We start from the raw sequence: 25,020 nt of genomic DNA, 5'->3' as shown, positions 1-25,020 counted from the left end.
ATGCCAACAGTACTTCTGAAAGCACTGCAAGGTCTTCTATTGAGACAAGGCACTCTCAGTGGAAATGCTGGGCCTTATGCGTAATGGAATTGTGCATTTGCCAAACAAGGACCAAGTAGCGATGAAACAGATGCAGTGCAATTCGGAATGCAGACTCTGCGGACCAATGAGAGTTCCAAAGATAAATGGAAAGCATCTTTGGCATTCCTCCGCCTTTGCAACTCGCAAGATAATGAACAAATGCTGTGCAACTGCTGCAGGGATTCCAAAGCATGGAATGGTAATCACAAGTCAAGGGTAGAAGGCAGCCATTTGCAGAGTGTCATTTTTCAATTTATGGCACCTTACACCAGGGCCAGATTAGGAGCCCGAAGGAGCCCAGGCACTTTTGTCGGACCAGCCCCCGGTGCAAGTGTGAAGCACTGCTGCTTTTGCAAAACGGGGGCCGATATCGCAGTACCACTGCAAAACCGACCCCCGCCCTTCCAACCTCCAGGGGAAACACCCAATGCTCGCTATGGCCAGTCCGGCCCTGGCTTACACTCTGATGTACAGGATTTGGGCTTTGTGGGGTCAGAAGCAGGCAATGAGGAGGTCAGGGTAAGAGGCCTCATGTATAGCCAGGTTTATGAGTGAAGCAGTAAGTCAAATGTATAATCTTTTAACATTTCACAAATATAAGTACTATGGCACAGGAGCGAATGAGTATTAAGGAACCAGCAGGCATACCATTTCAGGTGGGTTTATTGCGCTATGGAGGTAAGTAAAAAAAAAAAAGGAATGGGTGCAGGAGTACAGCATCCCTAGAAGGGTTCCTGATTTTATTCCTAACTACAAGAAAAGTGGAACACACCTGTGAGTCAAGGCTAAGTAGCTCCTGCTTATTTTACCTGATACAATAGGAGAAAAGGACATCATAATGTACTCTGTGCCTTGGCCGGTGCAGTGCCTGCAGCGCGTGTGTGGTCCTGGGTCATTAAATCGGAAACATGCATGGTCAACACATGATCTCCTTTGCTCCCCGACATTCCCAAGAAGTTGCAAAACCGAGTAGTTATATGCCCTGCTGGGACAGCCAGCAATCCCTGGTTTTCTGTTCTCACTAAGTGTCCTGAGGTGGTTTGCTTAAGACTCCTTGTCTACCTAAATCTCCCCCACCTTAGCAATAATAGTGTGGTTGAGTGGTCGCAAACTTTTAAACACAATCACAACGAAGCCACCTGCACTGCTGCTCTGTAATCTGAATGGTCCTAAAACCAGGATTGCACACCAAAGATACCAAAATGTATTGACAATAACAGCATACAAGCAGACATTCAAATCCGGCCTAGATTTTATGCTATCAAAGCAATGAGGACAAGTTGTCCCTAGTCCTCATGGTTACTGTTAATTTCTGTATTCTAGTACAATACACACAGCGAGCTAAAAAAAAAGGCCTTACTTTAATTCAGTAGCTACCCAAGGTTTAAGGATTGTCTTTCTCAAAGGTTTCTACCTTAGTGGCCAGGAGCAGATATTCCTGGCCAGATAGGGGTCTTTTGCAGGGAGAAAATAAGGGGTTGAGGGCAACATAACGAAAACCAAGGCACTGAGGTGCAAAACCAATTGTGAGCAAATGTTTCAGGGCAAAGAATTAGATTGAACATTGGTTTATGTGGAAATGTATTGCTGGATGTTGACAGTATGAAGACAACTAATAAACATTTCCACAGACTTCACTGAAGTCTTACAAGAGTTCTCTTCATAACCAACGATTTAGCAGCAATAAAAATGCAAATTCATTCGTCACAGTCAGCCACAGGTTCGTAATCAGAGACTGGATCATTCACTACTTCTGAGACAGATGCACATCAGTCAATGAGGCGACTGAGTGAATAATATGTAGCGTTCACAACTGAGTAGACAATTTCTGGGAGCGAGTCACTGACTGGTTACTTGAACACTGTAGATGTGATGGAGTTCCCTGTCCGCGAAACTTTAAATCTGGCCCCAAGTTGTTTAAAAAAACTAAGTACATAATTCCAACCCTATACCTGTTTTTCCTACCTCTGCCAATAATGCTCCTTATTGTAAAATGTCAATGAAGCTTGCCAATTATGTTGCATAAAATCCATTGTCAAACACCACAGCCATCAAAGATGCCTAAATTACCTTGTCCATGATCTCTGCCAACCATGTTCCATTAAAACTGCTAATAAATACCAATGCATTCAAATGTCCCTAACTTACCTTGTTAATGACCACTGTCACTGTGCTCCTAAAGACTAAAAGAAACATACTTTCCTTACAGTAAATATGGCTCTCTTACTGTTGTGCTTTACTAATAATGGTGAGAGCTGTATGGGTGGACTTTGCATTTGAGAGTTAGGGTACAGCTCTGACACACAGATGTTACGGTGCCTTATAGGAACCGCCAAGAGAGGTACATGACCTCAAACTACCAACTAAAATTGTAGCACACAATACTATATGTAGTAAAACCAGTTAAATTATTTACTTTTGTCGCTGCTCAAGCAGCAAGGAATTTCCAAGTGTATCACTGCAATAGTGGGAGGGCTCCTTCAAGGGGTGACGAATAGTTTTCAGTGTTGCTTAGTAAAATCTTTTTTAAACAACCTCTAATATGGGGTCCATACCACAGTTCTGCCTCTACATTGAGAAGACCAGGATGAATAAGGAAAATGGAGGCTGGTTTACAGGAAAAAACTTTAGGGCTGATTACGATAGCGGTGAAACCTCCACTGGCAACCTGCCGGAGGTGGTTTCACCGCCATCTCTAAGCACTTCTCCGTCCACCATATCACGATGGCGGGAGGTGTGCTGGAAGATGCCAAGTCCGTCTGCCACGGGTCTACTAGAGGCAATTGTTCCGATTGCCTGGCGGACCCACCAAGTGTCTGTAGAATGGTGGCGATGCATAGCAGGCACCGTCCGCCAAATTACGATGTTGGTCCACGGCAGCCTTTCCATGGCGGTGAAATCGCCATGGAAAGGCTGGTGGGAATTGCATTTGGGGGCTCGTTGTGGGCCCCCCTTGTGTTGGGGGAGGTGGTTGTGCACTGGGGGGTACTTATGGAACCCCCCTACATTTCCCTGCACCACGTGGCATGCACCATGTGGTGCCTGTCACATAGCGCAGAGAAGTGCTGGGGAGGAGGGGAGGTGCAGGTTCCAGTCCATCAAGGAGGGAACCTGCACCGCCCCACATCCCCAACCCCTTGAGACCCTTACGGGTGAGTAGTCGCGCTTAACCAACATGTGATTGATTAATTGAGAAACGTACAACATGCTTGTTTAGCATTGTAGAGGGTGCTGCAGCCAGCATCACCCACCGCAATGTTAAACTTGCAGGATGTGACCGCCACAGTGGCGGTCACATCATAATCGGGGGTGCGGGACCGCCGCCTTACAGGCGGGCGGTCACAGTGGATGGACTCAAGTCCGTCTGCCATCGTAATCAGCCCCTTTGTTCCCATCTCGGTTATCAACATCTTTCGAACGTTCTGACAGATAAGCCTGGTGCATTGTGTAAACCACGATTCTGCGAGAAGAGACTTCCTCATCTAAAGAGATAAGTAGCCAGAATATGGTGGGCATTTAGTGGTTGAAGGCTAAGGGGCATCTGGAAAAAATGGTTGATGGTACGTTCACCAATCTTGTGTCTCCCTTGTATCATTTAGAGGTGGTGGAAATGCCAGGTTTCCACTAGTGGAGCGTAATCTGGCTACACCAGCAGAAGCTCTTGACCCTGCAGACCATCGGACATAGAACCACCTGGTCAAAGTGGCAGCCACTGTCATTGGACTTCCCTTCCCATGCTCACCATGCACAGTGCGGCGGTCCCAAACAGGGAAAAAACACATTCACTTGAAGCATAAGGGAAACAAAACCCTGAGCATTCAAGGCTGTTTTTCCTTTTGTTTTACTGAAACAAACTACTGTTTTATGAGTTTAATTAAGAAAAAGAAAAAATGTTGATTGGGGCCAAATGGAACACCTACTCAGTATGTTGCTTTGCTTTCAACAAATCCAATGCACTGATGGATGCACTGAAGACTTGAAGATCACCACAAAGTAATTAGTAGGTAGGCAGGCAGGCCTCCGCTGGAGGAGCGGAGCATGCGTTGAGGTAAGCTGAACGCTATGGTCTAAGTTATCCGCTCACACATAATCAAATGACACAACTCCAAGCATTTTTTGCAATTTGGGGTGTGAATTTAGTGCTTGGTAATGGTCCTGGCTTGTGATGATCACAGGGGTCTTTTGCACAGTCTGACTGTGTATATCAGAGCTGTAAAAACAGGTAAGAAGGTAATTTAGATTCCATACGGATATGACCATATCTGCAACGACTGCCGAGGGTCGTTCTAAAGTTTGTGTCAACTGTGATTCAAGGCGGGTTTGTGGCAAAGGCAAATTGAAGAGCATAGAGGAACAGTGAAGGGGAATTTCCCCGCATGCTATTGCCCACTAATAATTCACAAAACAACTCTGTGCCACATTCATAGAAACTATTGGTTTTGAAAACTCTGTAATACTGTATTACTAATGTGACTAAAACTAGATCCAAAATACACACAGATGAGTCCTGTGCTCTCCATGCCACTGGATTCAAGCTAGCCTGGCTGATGAGGGGTGATATCCCGAAACCGGTCCCAGGATGCTTTTTCCAGTCCAGGGAGGACCAGGGCTGGCAGTCCGGGCTGAACTGTTCCCATAGGGATCAGGGTCAAGATTGATTTGCATATGGCTGCGTCTGAACTAGAGTGGAATGTGGGGAGCAAAAAAAAAACGATTGATTTAGGCCCAGATCTCAGTACTGGGGTGAATGTTTGACCTTGTGCAGCATTCTGTCCTTCAACTATATAAAAATCTGTCAAATAAAATAAATAAATAAAATTGTTCTATTTAAAACTAAATCTAGCCACTTTTTAGGGCGAGGCCTGCGCCACCTCGTCAGAAGTGGGCGGAGTTTCGAGCCGTATTGTTAAAGAAAAAAAAAAGTATCTCCTAGGGCTTTGGCGAGACACATTCCACACATTCCTTAGTGTGTTATGTCATGTGGCCAGTGATTCGTCTTCGCTGTGGTGTCTTTTTAATAGCCGTGAAGTGATAGGCTAAATGTCGTTTTGGTCGGCCATGTTTGGCATTTTTCGTTCGTGTGCGCGCAAAGAAGTACATTAATTATAATTAGGAGCTGTCAGGGTGCCTCCGTAAGTGAATCCAGATGGCCGGGCGCGTTCACCATTCAGCAGCGCCCAGCTGCTTGTCATGCAATTGCTGCAATATCGGCATTTAAATTGCCTGTCTCCTGGTAAGTCTCGCGCCGTAAACTCCTCACGTCCTGCTCTGGTTTTAGGTGTGGTATAAATTCATAAGCTTCGAATTTAGATAGTGTTTTGCAGTTCAAAGATTGTTTCTTCTGCGTGGTAACGAAGGATATTGTTATCTGTTTTGCTTAATGTGAAAGAGAGCGGTGATGGCTCCGCGGTTTGAGCATGAACCTAGTCCGTCTGGGACACAGCCGCCTTGGACTGGGGAAGAACGGAGCTTTGCCTGGAACGAGCAAGGGGGCATTTTCGCAGTCCACGAGTGCGCTATTGATTTTGCTGCTATGAATTTCACGTTTGAGCATTTCGTCAGTCGCCACACTGACATGCGTCAGATTGTCTCTGACAGGGCTGTTTGCACAGCCAGTGATAACGTATGACGCATTAAAAAAATGTCGACCTACTCCCAGCTCTGTTGTAACGCTTCTGAGAGGAAGGAAAGACTGCATAAGCTAACACGGGGCAGTGGCTAACACAGTCTAAGCATATCTGCTCTGAATTAAGTGACTCCACTTAACAGACACACAGTGCGATTACTTCCGGTAAACATTCTAGAAGTGCTTGCCTTTTTAAATCTAAGTCGAATTCATCTTGTAAAATGACAGTTAATTGTATGGGAATGCCTAAATCCATGCCATTTGTAAGTTGCTCTAAAATAGTTCATATCTGTAACACATTCTTTTCTGAGTTCACCTTTCTGCTCGTGAAAGGACAAGCATTTCCAGAATTATTAACATGTTGATGTGTGATGGATTTATGAGAAATGAAATAAACCTGCAGCATTAAAAGGTTCACCCAAATACTGTGCCATGCTCGTGGTCTGCTAGCAAAAAGAGTATTATTTATTACTGCTATGTTATGGACTATTTCCTAGTTCCATTGAATAGGATTTGTTGTCCTCTACTGGTAGCGAATACAAACTGTTTCTCAAATCTTTATTATCAAAGCTGTGCATAACAAGTGACACACATGCAAAATAACATCGTAGCCAGCCCCCTTTAGTAATAAGGGTACACTCTCACCTTTCTGATTTAATATCCATTGGTGTTGATGACAAACTGCTATTCCCAAGCTCAACAAATCTTTAATGCAAAATCTTCTCAGACTCTTTTCATTTTGCTGGTATCTCAGTTCATTTTATTTCCTTGTTTTTAGTGTTACAAGGCCAAGTAAACAACTGCACATTTATTGACTTTAATCTGTATTACACAACTCCCCAATAAATATGGCCATCGTACTTCCTTTGTTGTAATTTTGTATAATAATCAGATGGAACCTATGTTATGTGACTTGGCCTTTCCTAATGAAGCAATCAGGCATATACCCTATATTATAGGCTCATCACCATAATCAATTCAGGGCTATGACAATGAGCACAGACTTTTCTACAAGGTAACCATCAAGTAAAAAGTCATAAAATTAGAAGTATGCACAATTTAGTTCAGGAAATTATAAACATACACAAAATTACACTTGACAGAAAATATATAGCCCCTCCTTACAGGGTTAACAAAGATTATCAAAGTACAAATCTTCTACGCACAGGACATATAAGAGGAAATCGGAGGCGGGAACAAAAACCCAAGCATACCACAGTAATCTTTGAGGATCCACATAACGCAATACCCATCTACAGCACAGTTGCAATAACAATCTATAATTAAAGGCCTATTGATTTTAACATACCTGAAAGGTAACATACCTGAAAGGTAAGCGCTGCGGTTCCTAAGGATAATTTGCATATTTTAAAAAACGCTGCTTAACGCTTGATCTGCGCAACCTGGTTGCGCTTTTATTTTACATTTGACTATTTTAATTTCTCGGCTTTTCAGCCGCTTTAATTCCGCCGCGTCTATGTGGGGGTAAACGGGGCATGTTAGACATTGCTAGCACAATAATTGTTGAATCTCACCGCTGTTACAGCGGCCCTTTAGCTGCTTCTGCTTGTGAGGGGACATCTTGGGTGAGGTAGTGCCGGCTGGGGCAGACATTTTTGTTAGCAGGCTAGCTGCTGCCTGACGCGATAGGCTCACAGGAGGCCATTTAAGACAGACTGGCCAGGGCGCTCTCCCTGAAAGGTAAGCGCGGCGGTTCCTAAGGATAATTTGCATATTTTAAAAAACGCTGCTTAACGCTTGATCTGCTCAACCTGGTCGCGCTTTTATTTTACATTTGACTATTTTAATTTCTCGGCTTTTCAGCCGCTTTAATTCCGCCGCGTCTATGTGGGGGTAAACGGGGCATGTTAGACATTGCTAGCACAATAATTGTTGAATCTCACCGCTGTTACAGCGGCCCTTTAGCTGCTTCTGCTTGTGAGGGGACATCTTGGGTGAGGTAGTGCCGGCTGCGGCAGACATTTTTGTTAGCAGGCTAGCTGCTGCCTGACGCGATAGGCTCACAGGAGGCCATTTAAGACAGACTGGCCAGGGCGCTCTCCCTGAAAGGTAAGCGCTGCGCTTCCTAAGGATAATTTGCATATTTTAAAAAACGCTGCTTAACGTTCCTATTAACCCCACGTGGTCCGTCATCAAAGTTGGGTAATAGGTACACGTTTTCAGCCACCCATGCCTGCTCGCCAGTCGACCCCAGAGCGATCTTCAGTTGAGAGTGCAGTTTGAGAGTGCAGTTTGAGAGTGCAGTTTGAGAGTGCAGTTTGAGAGTGCAGTTTGAGAGTGCAGTTTGAGAGTGTAGAGTGCAGTTTGAGAGTGCAGAGTGCAGTTTGAGAGTGCAGAGTGCAGTTTGAGAGTGCAGAGTGCAGTTTGAGAGTGCAGAGTGCAGTTTGAGAGTGCAGAGTGCAGTTTGAGAGTGCAGTTTGAGAGTGCAGTTTGAGAGTGCAGTTTGAGAGTGCAGTTTGAGAGTGCAGTTTGAGAGTGTAGAGTGCAGTTTGAGAGTGTAGAGTGCAGTTTGAGAGTGCAGAGTGCAGTTTGAGAGTGCAGAGTGCAGTTTGAGAGTGCAGAGTGCAGTTTGAGAGTGCAGAGTGCAGTTTGAGAGTGCAGAGTGCAGTTTGAGAGCGCAGTTTGAGAGTGCAGTTTGAGAGTGCAGATTGAGAGTGCAGATTGAGAGTGCAGTTTGAGAGTGCAGTTTGAGAGTGCAGTTTGAGAGTGCAGTTTGAGAGTGCAGTTTGAGAGTGCAGTTTGAGAGTGCAGATTGAGAGTGCAGATTGAGAGTGCAGTTTGAGAGTGCAGTTTGAGAGTGCAGTTTGAGAGTGCAGTTTGAGAGTGCAGATTGAGAGTGCAGATTGAGAGTGCAGATTGAGAGTGCAGATTGAGAGTGCAGATTGAGAGTGCAGTTTGAGAGTGCAGTTTGAGAGTGCAGTTTGAGAGTTGAGAGTGCAGTATGAGAGTTGAGAGTGCAGTTTGAGAGTGCAGAGTGCAGATTGCAGTTTGAGAGTGCAGTTTGAGAGTGCAGAGTGCAGTTTGAGAGTGGAGAGTGCAGATTGAGAGTGCAGAGTGCAGTTTGAGAGTGGAGAGTGCAGATTGAGAGTGCAGATTGAGAGTGCAGTTTGAGAGTGCAGTTTGAGAGTGCAGTTTGAGAGTTGAGAGTGCAGTATGAGAGTTGAGAGTGCAGATTGAGAGTGCAGTTTGAGAGTTGAGAGTGCAGTATGAGAGTTGAGAGTGCAGATTGAGAGTTGAGAGTGCAGATTGAGAGTGCAGTTTGAGAGTGCAGAATGAGAGTGCAGAGTGCAGATTGCAGTTTGAGAGTGCAGATTGCAGTTTGAGAGTGGAGAGTGCAGTTTGAGAGTGGAGAGTGCAGATTGAGAGTGCAGATTGAGAGTGCAGATTGAGAGTGCAGATTGAGAGTGCAGTTTGAGAGTGCAGAGTGACAGTGAGTGCAGACTGAGTGCAGAGTGACAGTGAGTGCAGACTGAGTGCAGAGTGACAGTGAGTGCAGACTGAGTGCAGAGTGACAGTGAGTGCAGACTGAGTGCAGAGTGACAGTGAGTGCAGACTGAGTGCAGAGTGACAGTGAGTGCAGAGTGACAGTGAGTGCAGAGTGACAGTGAGTGCAGAGTGACAGTGAGTGCAGAGTGACAGTGAGTGCAGAGTGACAGTGAGTGCAGAGTGACAGTGAGTGCAGAGTGACAGTGAGTGCAGAGTGACAGTAGAGTGAGTGCAGAGTGAGTGCAGAGTGAGTGCAGAGTGGCAGTGCGTGCAGAGTGGCAGTGCGTGCAGAGTGGCAGTGCGTGCAGAGTGGCAGTGCGTGCAGAGTGGCAGTGCGTGCAGAGTGACTGCAGAGACAGTGTGTCAGGGTGCACATTGTGTGAGTGTGCAGAATGAGTGTGCAGGGTAAACAGTGTGTGACTATGCAGGGTGACATTGGGAGTGTGCGGGTGAGCAGTGTGTGAATGTGTAGGGGCAGTGTGTGAGTGTGCAGAAAACACCACACACACATACACACATAACGCACACACAAACCACACACCTCAGTCTCTCAACACCACACACTTGTCACCACTCAACACAACACACTCACCACCACACTCACTCCCCAGGCTCACCCCCACAGACTCACCACCACACACTCACCAGCACATAGAAAACAACACACACAACAACACACCCCCAGCCGTCAATGAATGCTTTCACCATGCACAAACACCAACAACCATCATCCATCTGTGCACGCTTTTACCAAGCACACACCCACCAGCCGTCAGTGCACCCTTCCACCAGGCACACACACCTCCAGCCGGCAGTGCACTTTTCCACCAAGCAATCGCAGTATGGTACACTTTACTTTTAAACATATTCATATAAAGCACAGCATGCCACCATTGGTAAAATTACAATTCAACCAACATACTTCCACTACACACCACATGCACACACTCCATAACACATGGCAAAAAGACATTGGCATTTACAATGCCATTAGCTCAAACTCAAATAAATCCGAGCCCGATTGCATTTCTAATGCTTGTTTCAATAGGGAACTGCAATAAGAACATCACTTCTTTCCCTGCTTAATGTCTTTAAACTTCCATTCTAGATACTAGCATCGAGAAAACGATAAAGTCAAAGTAGAACACCAAATCATGTATTTTATGCAGACACAAATGCATTCCTAATGAATAAGACAACAACTGTACCTGGAATTCTGTCGATCTTTCACATTTCTGGTTTCTAATGGCTTCAGAGACTCCAAGATTAAAAGCAGCAATTTTCTGGCTGTGTTCTTTGTTGGCCAAAGATTTCATCTAACACGAAATCAAAAAAGTGAAAAAGTCACAAACGGCTATTTAGAACTATTTATATATGATAAAATGTTTATGGTTTAAATCTTTTTTTATTGATTTGAGAACAGACAGCAAAATCGTGAACACGACCCTCAGCTCACAGAATCATTTCAGTACAGACAACAAGTATCGCAATAATCGTTATTACATTAGTAAAGGCATGGAGCGGGTCCGTCAGAGCAAATAGTGAACAGTGCCAAACACAGCATTGCATTAAGAAGAGAAAAAAAAAGAGGGGGGGGGGGAGAAAAGGAAAAACCCAACATTCCCCACCTCTACCCCCTCCTCCCCTCGTCCGCCAAACCACCCATAACAGGAAGGAGATAGGAAAATGTGGGGCACAGCGAGGTTTATCAGAGTCCACGAATTCTGCGGGAAGAACCCTCTTGCGGTATTTGCGTGTCCGCTAGGCGCAATAGCCGTAAGTATCTAGGGCAGGTCAGCTCTTTGAACTCTGTTACAAGCAACGTTAGGAAAGGGCGCCAGAGCTCAGGAAACTCGGATCCCCTCCCCGCCAGAGTGAGTGTCAATTTCTCCATACCCAGCACCATCCAGAGTCTCTGTAGTCACCAGGAGTACGGTGGCGGTTGGGAAGATCGCCAGTGTGCAAGTATGTTCTGGGTAGCCGCCCCCAGGGCAATTGCGATCATGATAACATTTTTAAACATATTCCTTTGTGACCGAAAAGCATTAAACACATATTTGCAAACTTTAAAATCAAATCGGAGATGGAAAGCGCTATGATGTGACCAAGAGAACATGGGGCGCCAAGATGTTGTTTTACTTTTGCATGCGACTAAACAGGCATTTATCTGAAATGGGGCTTTTATAATTAAGTCCTCTTTACAGCTTTCAATACCTGGGGATTTCACCAAAGTGTTTGAACCTTGACACAGTCACAGAGCTAAAACCTTATTTGGATTTATAGGAGGAAGTTACGTAGCGTGGATCTAGGTCCTGAGGTGAACACGACATGTACCTCAAATTGCAAACATGTTTAAATAAAATATGTGGAATGTAATAAAGGTGTGAAGTTAAATTCAACTTTACAGTTATACATTTCTATTGAAAGTTGCAACCAGTTTTCCATCAAATTCTTTCTGCATTGTTGCTATGGACAGCTTTAATCATCTGTCACAGACAGCACTTTATGCAATGTGACACAGAGTGGGCTTTGGGTGAGCCCATCGCTCACAACTGGATGGTTTACTTGTCCATTCAAACCCCTTCTCCTAATCCAATAGCTTTCCTACCTTTTCTTACGCTTGTCCTGCCCTTGGAGCACTTCAGTTTTACCCTGTTTTTTTTAGGTCTCGCGACCTATCAATGCGCGCAAGCGCATTGAGCGGAGCGAAAATTCAAGTGGCCAAAATGCTCGTGAAACCAAGGATTTCATTCCTGCGCTTTTGTTTGAGTTCACGTGAATCACGTGACCAAACAAGCACGCGCATTACCGGCCGCACAGCACATCAAAGGGCTTCTCCTCCCCTAATTATTCATGGCCGGCCGCAGGCCGGCCGTACTTTCAGTTTGCCGGCATTATCAGGTACGTGTTTTTTTCACTTTGTCTCCGTGCGTTCTATCTACAATCTCTCTGTGTCTACCTCTTCCCTCCCCTCTTGTTAAAATTGACATTAAATCATGGCTGCAGGAGTCTTCTTGTGCGCCGCTGAACCAAGTCGTTTTTTAGTTCAACTCATTGCCCGCGGACCACTGATCAGCTGTCTACTCCTCATGACCAGGGAACCGTGCTTAATGTTTCAGCTTAGCGCCCGTTTTTATGTAAACACAGGTAATACAAACAATGGCAGCTGTAGCATTATTTTCTCAGCAGGCACCCACTCCCATAACCCGTTTTTTAAAATTTACATTAAATCATGGCTGCAGGAGTCTTCTTGTGCGCCGCTGAACCAAGTCGTTTTTTTAATACTCAATCACTCCCCCTCCCCAGCCAGCTTCCCCCCAGGCCGTAGCAGCACTCGGCCCCTGCTGCTTCACACTGTGTCGCATTTCTCCTCTCCCCTCCCCTTCTCTGCCTTCCCTCCTCCCCTTCTCTGCCTTCCCTCCGTCTTTGGATTGTTGGCACCGAGCTGCTCCGCTGCCACACAGATGCTTAGTGTTCGGCTGATCTAATTAAGCTGTGCAGGTTGGGATTGTAGTTTGCATCAGTAGCGTCCAGTGCGAACTCTTAGATAAGAAAGCGCCACTTGTGCCGAAAGTACCGATTTCTGCATCATGTATGTTAGCTCTGGCTCCTTGAGAAACCAGCGGCCATTTGTCACTGCCAGATTAAAAATAGACCCAACTCTCAGCCTTGCACGATTTATATTTAAAAAGGCACGCATAACTCTGCGGGTTAATTACATTGCCGCAGCATTGTATGAAACTGCACAGGGCGGGCTTGTTATTCAATCATCTCCCAGGATTTGTTTTGCCAACAGCCACTTCATGCACGCCCCACTCCCCCTACTCCTCCCTCAAAGCAAGACATTTCCCAAAGCCACTTCACGCGCTCCCCAGGTCATAAACCGGCCCATCTGCTCGTGAATCAGCCCCCCTCCCAGTGCTGCCTGTCCTTCTTCAAAGGCAGCTTGTAACCCGAGCTGCCTTCTGCCATTGCATTCTGAACTCTTTTTAAACACTTAATCATGCCACCACCCCGTCTTGTGCGCTGGTCGCCCTTCATGTTTTATGCACTTTTGTTTTAATTTTCCCCCCTTACTTTTGTACCACCACTTCAAAGTTGTCAGAATGCAGACTCGAATCCAGTTCCCCTGCATCAAAGTCGACCGCTCCAGCCATTACGCCAGAGCCTCTTCATTGCCCAGTTCTGCCTGATCAACCCCCCACCCCCTCCCAAATCACAGGCATAACGGGATCAGCATTTTCGTGAAGGTCACTTTATCCACTGTATAAGGAGGAAGCTCTTCAGATGGGCGGAGTTGTGAATAGTTCAACTCATTGCCCGCGGACCACTGATCAGCTGTCTACTCCTCATGACCAGGGAACCGTGCTTAATGTTTCAGCTTAGCGCCCGTTTTTATGTAAACACAGGTAATACAAACAATGGCAGCTGTAGCATTATTTTCACTGCAGGCACCCGCTCCCATAACTCGTTTTTTAAAATTTGCATTAAATCATGGCTGCAGGAGTCTTCTTGTGCGCCGCTGAACCAAGTCGTTTTTTTAATACTCAATCATGGTAGCACCGTCTTGTGCGCTGGGCGCCTTTCATGTTTTATGCACTTTGTTTTAATTTCCCCCCCTTACTTTTGTACCACCACTTCAAAGTTGTCAGAATGCTGACTCGAATCCAGTTCCCCTGCATCAAAGTCGCCCGCTCCAGCCATTACGCCAGAGCCTCTTCATTGCCCAGTTATGCCTGATCAACCCCCCACCCCCTCCCAAATCACATGCATAGCGGGTACAGCATTTTCTTGAAGGTCACTTTATCCACTGTATAAGGAGGAAGCTCTTCAGATGGACGGAGTTGTGAATAGTCCACAATACCTTAGATGTTGCCCCAGTGCTTAATTTGTAAAATATTAAGCGCCAGGACTCTGACCAATTTTGATGTGTACATTATTCCTAAACAACTGTTCTACTCATCTCTAAATTAGATGAGCAGTGCCACCAAATGGTAGACTGTTCAAAGTATGGTGTTGACCATTAGATGCCAGTGCCGAGAGCACCGATGTTCCCGCTGATTAAACAAACAAGCACTGGCGTTGCCAATAGGTCTCGCAATGGAAAGTTGGAGCTATTACAATTGCAAATAACAATGCCTTTTATTTTTGTTTTCATTTTTAAAACATAAAGGGCTTTGTCATTTACAAAACCAATAGCGCCAACTTTCCTACTGCGAGACCTATTGGCAACGCCAGTGCTTGTTGATTGGAGGAGCTGCAACCTTGCGCTGCTAATGTGAGGGAAATATTTTTTCTTGCTATCTGCGATTCACCACTCTATGAAAGTGCATATCCTTCTCCTTCTCTCTATTTCTTGAGCATGTGCTCATGCCTTTTCCCTCGCTCCCTGATCCCTTCCCTTCACACCCTCACTCATCGTGAGTTACCAGCTCCCTCCGACACCAATCACTACTCTGCCATGGTGTTGGACTATCTCGCCCCTGTTCTGTTTCTCTCCCCTCCTCCTCTGCCCATTGTTATTGTCTTTGCCAATGCTTTTAAAACTGCATCAACAATGGCAAACCGAATAGCGGTGGCTGGCCAGTATATGCAATTCTTCCAAGATGGCTGCTACATTGCATCTATACACAATGTGGCTGCCATCTTGAAAATATATCAAATAGCGTTTTAAGACTGTGCTGCAGCACAGCAAATTGGCAGAGTCCACTGTGTAAAAGCAATGTCTGTCTATCGCAGATAGCGTGTAGGACATCTAAGAGATGGACGTCTGAGGTCAATGTAAGTTCCCATGCCAACTGAAATACAATCTGTGCCAGGAGCATTTGCAGATAAATTGCTTGCTTCTGTGTATCTAAGAGGGTCAGGCATTGTGCATTTGAATGCATCTATTTGATGGAAGAATGCTGGTAAACTTCATTACTCCAATTCTACTTCATCCTCACAGTCTTTCCTACTGAAGGTAATCAGCTTCTCATCTCCCCAGGCAAACATCCACAATTTGCAGCTGAAACAAATTTTAAAATATTCCTCCTTTGCTACAGCCCCTCCTAATGCGGGGAAGCAATTTTTCCACGTTCCTCAATATCTACTAAAACTGACAACTGAGATAGACACCAAGGGGGCGGAGGCAAGAAAGAGGGAATCAGAGCAATGGAAGTCATCATAAAGTAAAGCAACATTACCTCCTCATCTATTTCCTCAACCGAGTCCTTACTACTGGAGGACACAGCCAAACAACATTTTTGGTTCAACCACACAGAAAATGCAATGATTCACTTTTTATTTTTTCTTGAATAGTGCTTTCATCAATGCTTATAGAACGACAGTAACTTTGTCAAAATAACCTCACCGGTTCAGTTTACAGGAGTTTCCAAAAATGCAAGTGGTTGGAATCTTCTCTTAATAAGGGTTCAGATAATCCCAGAGTATATGGTCTTGTGCTGCAAGGAATATCACTCTTTTAAAGCAAAGAGAACTACATCAACAATGAGTCTCCGTTTCATTTTTTCTGGGGAATTAACTGGAGTGAACCAGGACTTTCAGGCCTCTCAGATGGCAGAGATGTGGGCATGGTGCCCCCAAGAGGAGACTCTTGGTCTTTGCACCGTATAGCCTGTGGAAGTACTCCATCGTCCAACGGAAGGTGTAGAAGTGTATACAAGATAGTCTCCAACTAGAAAATAATATGGTTATTACCTGCATTCACCAAAGGGCGTTTAGAAATGTTAGGTTGAGTACCCAAAATATTATTCAACTGTAACTACTCTGGGTATCATGTAAGTACATTTGAAAGCATACCTAGTATTGCTCTTGCAGATGGCCAACGGGAGCCGGAAGAGGTTGAACCGCAGTGGTGACAAGAAAAAGCCTTCAGGTACACACACAACATATGACCATACACTAGATGAAATCTAAGACCCAATGTGCACCTATTGAATGTAGTCAGTTGGGAAAGAGTGAACTGGTTTTAAGGCAGTGTCAATCAGTCCTGCCCATTCCTTCAACTCTAAGGAAGTCATGGGCGCCAATCCCTTCAAGTCTATGAAAGTTGTGGACTGCAGAGTGAAAAGCCACAGAAAGGTCAAACAGTATCAGTGTGGTTTATTTATTGTCATCAAGGTTGCCAAGGAGTCCTGTCTGTTATTTGCAGACCCCCTTTTGGATCTAAAACCCAACTTATGTCAATAGAAAATACAATGTTACCGTGTTTTTGAGGTTGCCTTGTCACATCCATTTCCAGGCGTTTACTGAGATTAATGAGATTTGAGACTGGTCAATTATTTGTAAGGTCTAGTGGGTCTGCAGTCAATGTCTTTGAAAGGGGGTTTAACAGTATGTATTATAGAGTTTGGGATAATGCTCCTTCAGAGCCAGGCCCATTTTTGTGACATCAGCAACAACTATTATGAGTCCCTTTCCTTGGCCGAAGACAAGTTGCTTCTTGTGACATACTCGTCAAATTATGGATGGTACATCTTAGGGTGCATTCAATCCGCGACACTGAAAGCTGTTTACCTACTTCTTAGGTTGTTTCTTAGGATGAAAACATCTTTAACATTAGACAACATGTTTTGGGAGTTAAATGTTTAACTCGAGCTCAAGTACACAATGCTCCCTTGGAAGTAAAAAAAATAGTGATGCCTTAATTCATATTTATATTAATAGCCGAAGGCATATCTTCCTCGTTGACAGCGAAATAAAGAACACTTTTAAAAGTATTTAGAAAAACACCTGAATAGTGCACTCATACAAATGTAGGCCACTGAGCCAGAATCTTACTCCTCTAGAGATAGCAACAACATTTTATTTACCCTCCGTGTTGAGATTGTTAAAACACTTGTACCTCACTTTAGGTGTCCCCTTCAATTGTAATGAGGTTCTTTCCTGGTTTCTAATTTTCTAAATCTCTGTCTCATCATTTTCTTACCAACTATATGTGCATGATTTTGGCACAGTAGTCTGTCAAAATATTTTTTGTTTTCTTTTTACATCAGTACTCACCATTCCTTAGCCACCCTTTTCAGGACATTGAAACTTTGAATGCACAGCATTGTAAAGGGGATAGGAGTCCCTGCTTCCTGCTGCTTTAAATCTAGATAAGTTGTCTACGAAGGGCATCAGTGAAACAGCCAGCCTATCTAGTTGGCAGAAGACAGACAGCTACTGACCGCAGACAGTGAGAACATAGCATCAGGGTTTTGTTGAGTAAAAATCACATGACATGGAGGTAAAATTCATTGTCGGCGGACACTACGAGGCAAAAGCATCTGTAAACATTAAACACAACCCAACGTGAAGAATCAAGGTTACGAAATGATGCTAATTTGGTCTTTTCACTTTTTTTACCCACAAAATATACTCGCCCAGCTTTGCACCAACATGTAAAATGATGTAATCGTATTTAATATATGATGAGGCTCACTATAACATCAATAACAAGAGACTCAATAAAATTCTTGATCAGATGCCATTTAGAAGAAAAGTGTTTTTTCTCAGTGTGGTGATGCAGGCTCTTTATCTACCTTGGGGCCAAAGGCTGGGCATGATACCCTGGCCTTGAGTACAGAAACCTCGGGGACAACGGTTGGCAAATATACCCTGGCCATGAGTACAGAAAACCTCAAAATGGCATTATTTTCTCCCCTAACACCTGGCAGTATGTTGCTTGGATTCTAAACCGTAGTGATGCTTAACCCGTTTCTATAGACATACCTGGGCCTGCTGCAAGGCTTCGTGGTCCTTTATGTACTGATAATGCTGCAATATGCGGTCTTCATCTACCTCCTTCTTTCGTCTTTCTTCCTGATAGTAAACCGGGATGTTCCTCTGAGCACGTTGCATACACAGGTAGCACAGCTCCTGAAGTCCCAAAATAAAAGAACAACATGTCAGGCAGTCATGTGTTGTTTCCATCCCCGCTTCAATCAATAATGCTACATGGATCTAAATGCATGCCTTTTTATTTTTGCATTTTATTAGAAAGAATCTCCACAAGAAACAATGCTAGGAATCGATGTACAGGTTATTATGACCTATGTCGGCATTAACCAGTTCTTGATAAGAAGGGTGAAGAAAGGAGAGGGTAGTGTGAAAATCTGTAAAAGTTCAAGTTTACAGAAAAATTTACAAAGTGTACTTTGGACTAGTCTTTGTAAAGTTCAAACAAGTAAACCAGTCACAGAGCTGGTGGTGACTGGGGGGTAAAGCACATGTGTAACGTAGAATTTGTTTTTTATCCACATGATATGCGATTCTTTATGGCCATTTTGAATACAGAGAGTGACCGATAACGGCCGCTTAATGTACAGATTTATTGTAACGTAACGCAATCGAGTTCATCGAGTAAAGTTGCTGCGCTGCGTGAATGCAAGAGCAGATTATTGCCATATTTTCTCAAATGTGGCTCTGTTCTGCTCTCTCCCTGGGGTGGCACACCTTAGGCTGCCATACGTCAACGCACACATCCCCTTGAGCCATCGTGTATGGATGTCTGCGTTGTGGTAAGCAAAGGTTTTGAGTTGAAAAGGGTCCTTCCACTGCAAAACCTTTGCTTTAGGAATTCCCTGCTTTGTATGCGTGCTGTACAACGCAGCACACAATGCAAAGTGAGAAAACTCTAGGAGGCGTAAGATTTTGGCACAAATCCCTATCGGATGTGGCTTGGACCGAAATACGGCCACCCTGATGAGAGAAGGACGTGAATAGTGCATGGAGGAGAGCTGAACTGGCCATCTGCCATGTACCCTTGGTGGGCAGTGGGGAAGGGGCTGCATTCAGAGCATGATAGGCTGCCACAACCCAGCCATGGCCCAATAGTTCCATTCTGGTTGAAGCGTCATGCGGTGTGGGCCTGGTTTTAGCAGCTTTGCCATGGCTGAGATGTTATGTTATGTTATTGGGGATTTGTAAAGCGCACGGGCACCCAGAGGTTTCATGGCGCTAGAGAAGAGAAAAGATGGTAAGCAGTAACCTAACTGTGCGCTTGCTTGAACAACGAGGTCTTCAGTACACCCCTGAATTCCATTAGATTAGTGCAACTCCGGATTGACAAGGGAAACGAATTCCAGATCTTTGGGGCCAAATAAGCAAATCGGCATCCGCCGAGGCGTTTCTTTTTGAAGAGGGGCAAGGTAAGGAGGGACAGGTGGGCAGAGCGGAGATTACGAGTCGGTTCGTGTTTGTTTATGAGATGGCTAATAAACATTGGGCTTTTACCTTAAAGGCCAAGCAGCTTACTTTGAAGGTTACCCATTGGGCTATAGGTAGCCAATGAAGAGTGGCTAGCAGTGGTTTCGCCAAACTCCTGCCGTTGCATTTAAATATTAGTCTGGCCGCCTGATTTTGCACAATCTGCAGGTGATTAGAAAGAGCCAGGGGAAGGCCTAAATAAATGGAATTGGAGAAATCTAAATGGGAGAGGACCAAGGCAATTACCACCTGGATGAGGGCAGAGTGCGTGAGCAGATGAGCAATTTTCTTAATCTTCCGTAGCTGGAAGAAGCATGAAGAGATCACAGTTCCCACCTGACTTTTCAGTGAGAGATCGGTGTAAAGGGTGATCCCGAGACTTTTCACCGAAGGAGAGGGAGACGGGGGAGATCCCATTGAGGGCGGACAAAAATGAGGGCCCCAGCTGGTTGCACTTTTACCTGGGAGTACCAGCTCGGTCTTTCCAGGGTTGAGTTTTAGATGGTTCATCTCCATCCACCCTTGAATGTGCAGCATAGTGGCCTGAAATTTTTCAACGGAGTCTGTGGAGTTTAGTGGGAATATGAGCTGCAGGTCGTCCGCATAGTTGTATATTGTGACCTTCCTGTTTTTTAAAGAGTACAACAGCGGTTTGAGGTACAGATTGAACAGGAGGGGAGACCATGACGAGCCCTGCGGAACGCCGCAGGTGGTGGAGAGTTTGGGCGCCGTGAAGTTCTCAAGCTTGACTGCCTGGAATCGGTCATTTAGAAAGGACTTGACCCATCCGAGGGCCGCGCCTCGCAGGCCGGCCTGTTCGACACGGTGTAATAAGATAGTATGATCCACCGTGTCGAACGCTGCCGACAGGTCCAGGAGCACCAAGGCCTGATGTATGCCCTTATCGGCATTAGACCTCATTATGTCCCGGACAGCTAGGATCACCGTCTCGGTAGAATGCGCCTGGCGAAAGCCGGCTTGGTTGGGCTCCAGGTAGTCAGATGTCTCTATAAAACTAGAGATATAAATCAAATTTCAAAGCTTTATTCGACATTTGTCATAAAAGCATTTCCACCCTAATCGCTATACAAATAAATACTACATCTAAAATGATCACATTAAAATACATATTTAACAATTGACAGTCGAATACACTACACAGATAAAAAATACTTGCTTAATTCATAAAATTTGTTAAAACGATATAGACATGATAACCGTATTTTCTTATGTTACATTAGCCAATAAAGTGCGAGTGCGAATCACCCATGCCCAGCCAAGAAATTTTGCTACAGCAATCGCAAAGAGTGGAGAACAATCTGATTCTAATATTCTAAGTGCAGTCGATTGACTGCGAGTGCCAATGTTTAGACAAACTGGTCGTAACCATTTGCGCCGTGGACTAGCATATAAGGGGCAGCAAAACAACAAATGGGAAATATGCTCTGTTTGTTCTTTACAGTAATAACAGTGCTCATCCCGCGGTGGGAACCAATGTTTCTTAAAAGCATTTACTGGGAGTGTTCCAACTCGGAATTGAAAATATAACTTCCTGTCACGCGGGCTTTCAATTATGTCCCAATAAGCTTCACAAGATGGAACCATTTTAATGTCCAGAAAGCGGGCTGACAAATTGGCTATTTGCCCAGTACAATAAATTGTGGAATACACCATCTCCTAGTATATTTCTTTCAATTTTGCTTTTGTCGGAAAGCAAGCCACATCCCTGTTACCCCAAAGATGGTCCAGTTTTAACTTTACCAGTAGACCCCGGAGATCTTTCAGCCATACAATGCAATGGAAGCGATCAAACTTAACAACATCTGACAATGCTGCAGCGTAGTGGGCCAACTCAGGGGTCACCATCAGGCGCCTCCAATACAACAATGGCCGCAGTCGAGCTATATCCTCGATGCTTTTCCTACCAAGGTCCAGCTTCAATGGGATTGTAGGTGTGCTTTGCGGGGCCATTACCAGCCCTCGCAAAAATCTATTTTCCGCTAGACCCAGATCTGCTAAATTTGAAAAACCCCAAAGTTCAGAACCGTACAAGCAGGCGCTCAAGACTTTCATATTGTAAATTTCAAGAGCACAGTTTATGGGTTTTGTCAGCGAGGCTCTATGTTTGAGTGCAACTGCGCCTGCAAGCTGGCTAAACTTTAATACTGCTGTGTTAATATGTGATTTCCATTTCATATTGCCCTGTAAATTTATTCCTAGATAGGAAAAAGCCTCTACTTTCTCAAGGGGAGTACCCTTATACGTAATTACGCCTTTAAATGTAGACTGTCGATTCAAACACATAAATTTGGTCTTGGTTGTGTTCAGCTCAAGGCCCCGGCTATCACAGAACTCGCCAAATGCATTGACAGCCTTTTGGAGACCACTCGGTGTGCGTGAAAGTATAAGCGTGTCGTCCGCGAACATGAGGACGGGGACATGTGAGCCTGCTATAATTGGGGCATCACTTGGGGATTTTTTCAAATAGTCCACAATGCCATTAATATAGATGGAAAATAGTGTTGGGGCCAGGACACACCCTTGCCGCACCCCCCGCTCCACAGGAAAGGGCTCAGTCACTTCTCCCTGTGCCCCCCACCTAATTTTGGCATAATTATTTTCATGCAGGCGCACAAGAAGAGTAAGAAGTTCTGGACTTATACCTGCTTCAGCCAGAGTCCTCCACAGCTTTTCTCTTGGCACTAGGTCAAAAGCCGCTTTTAAATCCACAAAGACGGCGTAAAGAGTGCCATTTTTCAATAATACATTTCTCCAATAGATGGCAATAAAGTAGAAAACCTGGTCTATGGAACTAGTCAAGGGGCGGAACCCCGCTTGGTATGGCGACAAGATGTTATTTTCCTCTATCCATGTTTGCAGCTTATTCTGCACTAGCCGGCCCATCAGTTTCTGTGCTGCATCAATAAGACTGATGGGTCTATAGTTTTTGGGAAGGGATTTGTCGCCTTTTTTAAATACGGGGATAATTTCAGCTCCCTTCCAGGAGGGAGGCACTTCCCCTCCCATGGCCACTGCATTCGCCAGCCAAGAAAAATACATGCACCATGAATTCCGGTCGCTTATGAGCACATCTGCCGGAATGCCGTCCATACCCAGAGCTCTTACCCCCGTTACACAGTCCAGAGCGAGGCTAACATCGTTTTCGTTGAATACTTTGTGTGTGAAGTAAACAGTTGGAGGGGGAGTATCAGTGACTTGCGATAGGCTACGGGCATATTGTGGCTTGAAGAACTCAATCCATTTATTTTTGGCAACATGGTTTTGTGGTTGGGCAGCTATCCCTCCCCTATCCCATTTTACCGTGGACCAAAATAGCTTGGAATCTTTAGCTGCGCATGCATGTTTCAACTCGCACCAGCGTTCTTCATCCCACCGTCTCTTGGCTTGTTTTTGGGTTAGTCTGTATATATCCCTTGCCTTACTAACTGCTTCAGTGTTACCCCTTTTTAGTTCACTACTCAAATTTAGTTGTGCCAATCTACAGCTTTTGTCGTACCACCCCTGTTTTGGTAGAAGTTTTTTACCCTTGTTTTGGTCTACCGTTTTTAGGAAGAAGTCTTGCAGTCTGCAGAAGAATTTTGTGTGGGCATCTTTCATGTGGTCTTGGAAATTTGGCTTCCCAATATGGGATTTGATGTTATTTATTTCCTCTACCACTGCTCTCTTAAGATCGTCTAACTTCCCTACGTATTCTGCCAGCCTTCTCCTTTTCAGGTGGCGCTGGTTATTTGAGCAGACTACATCCTTGTTCACCTGCTCAACCTTGGTGCTATGCCCACAATCTCCTGATATGGATGGAAAGCCATACACAAAGGGTTGTGATCACTTTCCGTTCTTGTTTCCACAACCATATCTATCAATTTGCTCCAGTCCCTCACATCAACTAAAAAATAGTCTATTCTGCTGGAAGCCCGACCGTTATCAAATGTGCTGTTCCCATTTCGGTCAAAGGACGTGCGCCCATTTGCCGCTCTTAAACCTCTTGCCAGACAGAGACTCTTCACTTGAATGGCCACAGCACTCCATCTTTTGATGACAGGCACCTCAAGCTAGAGATACAACTAGCCACATGGGCTTCTAGAATCTTTGCACCGAAAGGGAGGAGGGATATGGGTCAGTAATTCGATAGGTTGGTGGGGTCGGCACCAGGTTTTTCAATTAATGGGACCAGCGTGGCGTTTTTAAACGAATTGGGGACTATTCCCTGTAATAGGGACTCATTCGGGAGGGGAAGTATTCCTCGGGGGAGTGTTGAATAAACTTCCTTTAGTATGTGCGGGGGGCAGGGGTCGTTGGGAGACCCGGACTTTACGCGGTTCATCAACTCTGCTAACCTTGATTGGTCTATAGGAGTGATAACCTCAAGTTCGTAGCAATTTCTGCAGATGTCCACTCTTTCCGCAGTGGTCGAGCTGGACTGAATACTGTCTTTTATCATGGCAATCTTATCCTTAAAGAAGTCATTGAGCTGATTGCACATCATTTGAGTGGGAACTTGAGAGGGGGAGGTTCTGACATCATTACATAGGTCATTTACGACCCTAAAGATTTCTCTGGATTTGTTTTGGGCGTTTGAGATTTTTTCGGAGAAGAATTATGCCTTAGCAGATAAGATGGAGTTCTTATACTTCCTGCGGGCAGATGTATATGATGATCTATCTTTATCAGAGTACCCGTGTCTCCATTTCCTCTCCAATTGGCGCAGTTCTAATTTTTGATTTTTTAGGTCTGCGGTAAACCACCTATGGGCGTCCATGCGGCGAGCATGTGAGAACTTGGTTAGTGGAACGTGCTCGTTGCTGGCAGCCAGGAGCCATTCAGTGAGATCTTTGTCCATGAGGTTAATGTCTGGGGAAGATGCTGGGAGAGAGTTGGCCAGAGTAGACAGGAAATCTTGTTTATTTAGTGAGCTCCATTTCCTTACTAGCCCCCAGCAGAAGCGGGAGCCTTTGGATGGCCGTGAAAGGTGATGGAGAATTGCAGTAGGTGATGATCCGACCATATGCAAGGCATTGTCGTCGGGGCTGATAGTGGGACATTGCGAGACCAAATCTGGTCCAAAATGTTGGTTTTCAATCCAGCCCTGCATGGGAGGCAGACAAAAGTGTGTTCAGATCTTTTGCCTGTATTCTTATGAGGTCACACTTTGGGAAGCAACACTACCAGATGATTTTGAGGAGGAGGACTTCTCTGACAGTGAGGGAGAAAGATAAAAATGTGTGGCTTCTAGCTGTAGAATGGAGGCTGAGAGAGTTCGACTCAAGAGGACTGAGCAAGAGGGCCTTAGCCCAAGAAAAGGAAGTGTGTGTAGCTCAAGAGCTGAGCTTGACAGGGCTGGAGGTGGAGTCCAGCTCAGATGGTGGCAGCAAAAATGTGTTATCTAGTGCTGAGGGAGAAGTACACACACCCAGCGATGCGATACCTGACTTGAAGAAAGGGGTTAACATGCACCAGGTTTAGGTTTATGAGGTGGTCCAGTGGTGCACAGTGTCCCTGAGGTGGATTGGTGAACTGGCACAGGGGATCATATTCTTAGAGGTGGGAGGGACACGCTACTGACTCTGGGTGAGAGGTGCCGGGAGAGGGGTTCCCCC

General features: G+C 45.1%; 1 protein-coding gene across 1 annotated transcript in view; it reads right to left on the bottom strand.

Moving 5' to 3' along the window:
• Positions 1-25,020, bottom strand: part of CCDC81 (coiled-coil domain containing 81) — a 296,640-nt gene that overhangs the window by 72,117 nt on the left and 199,503 nt on the right. Inside the window, exons 9-10 of the mRNA XM_086933975.1 lie at positions 17,930-18,076; positions 10,423-10,530 (exon numbers count right to left, since the gene is read on the bottom strand). Of these exons, the coding sequence (XP_086790101.1) occupies positions 10,423-10,530; positions 17,930-18,076 (255 nt within the window). The remainder of the gene's footprint in view (positions 1-10,422; positions 10,531-17,929; positions 18,077-25,020) is intronic.

Source organism: Lissotriton vulgaris, chromosome 8 (genome assembly GCF_964263255.1).
Source record: "Lissotriton vulgaris chromosome 8, aLisVul1.2, whole genome shotgun sequence".
Lineage (NCBI taxonomy): Eukaryota > Metazoa > Chordata > Amphibia > Caudata > Salamandridae > Lissotriton > Lissotriton vulgaris.
The sequence above is the reverse complement of the archived record's forward strand: the minus strand, read 5'-3'. Positions and strand labels throughout refer to the sequence as shown.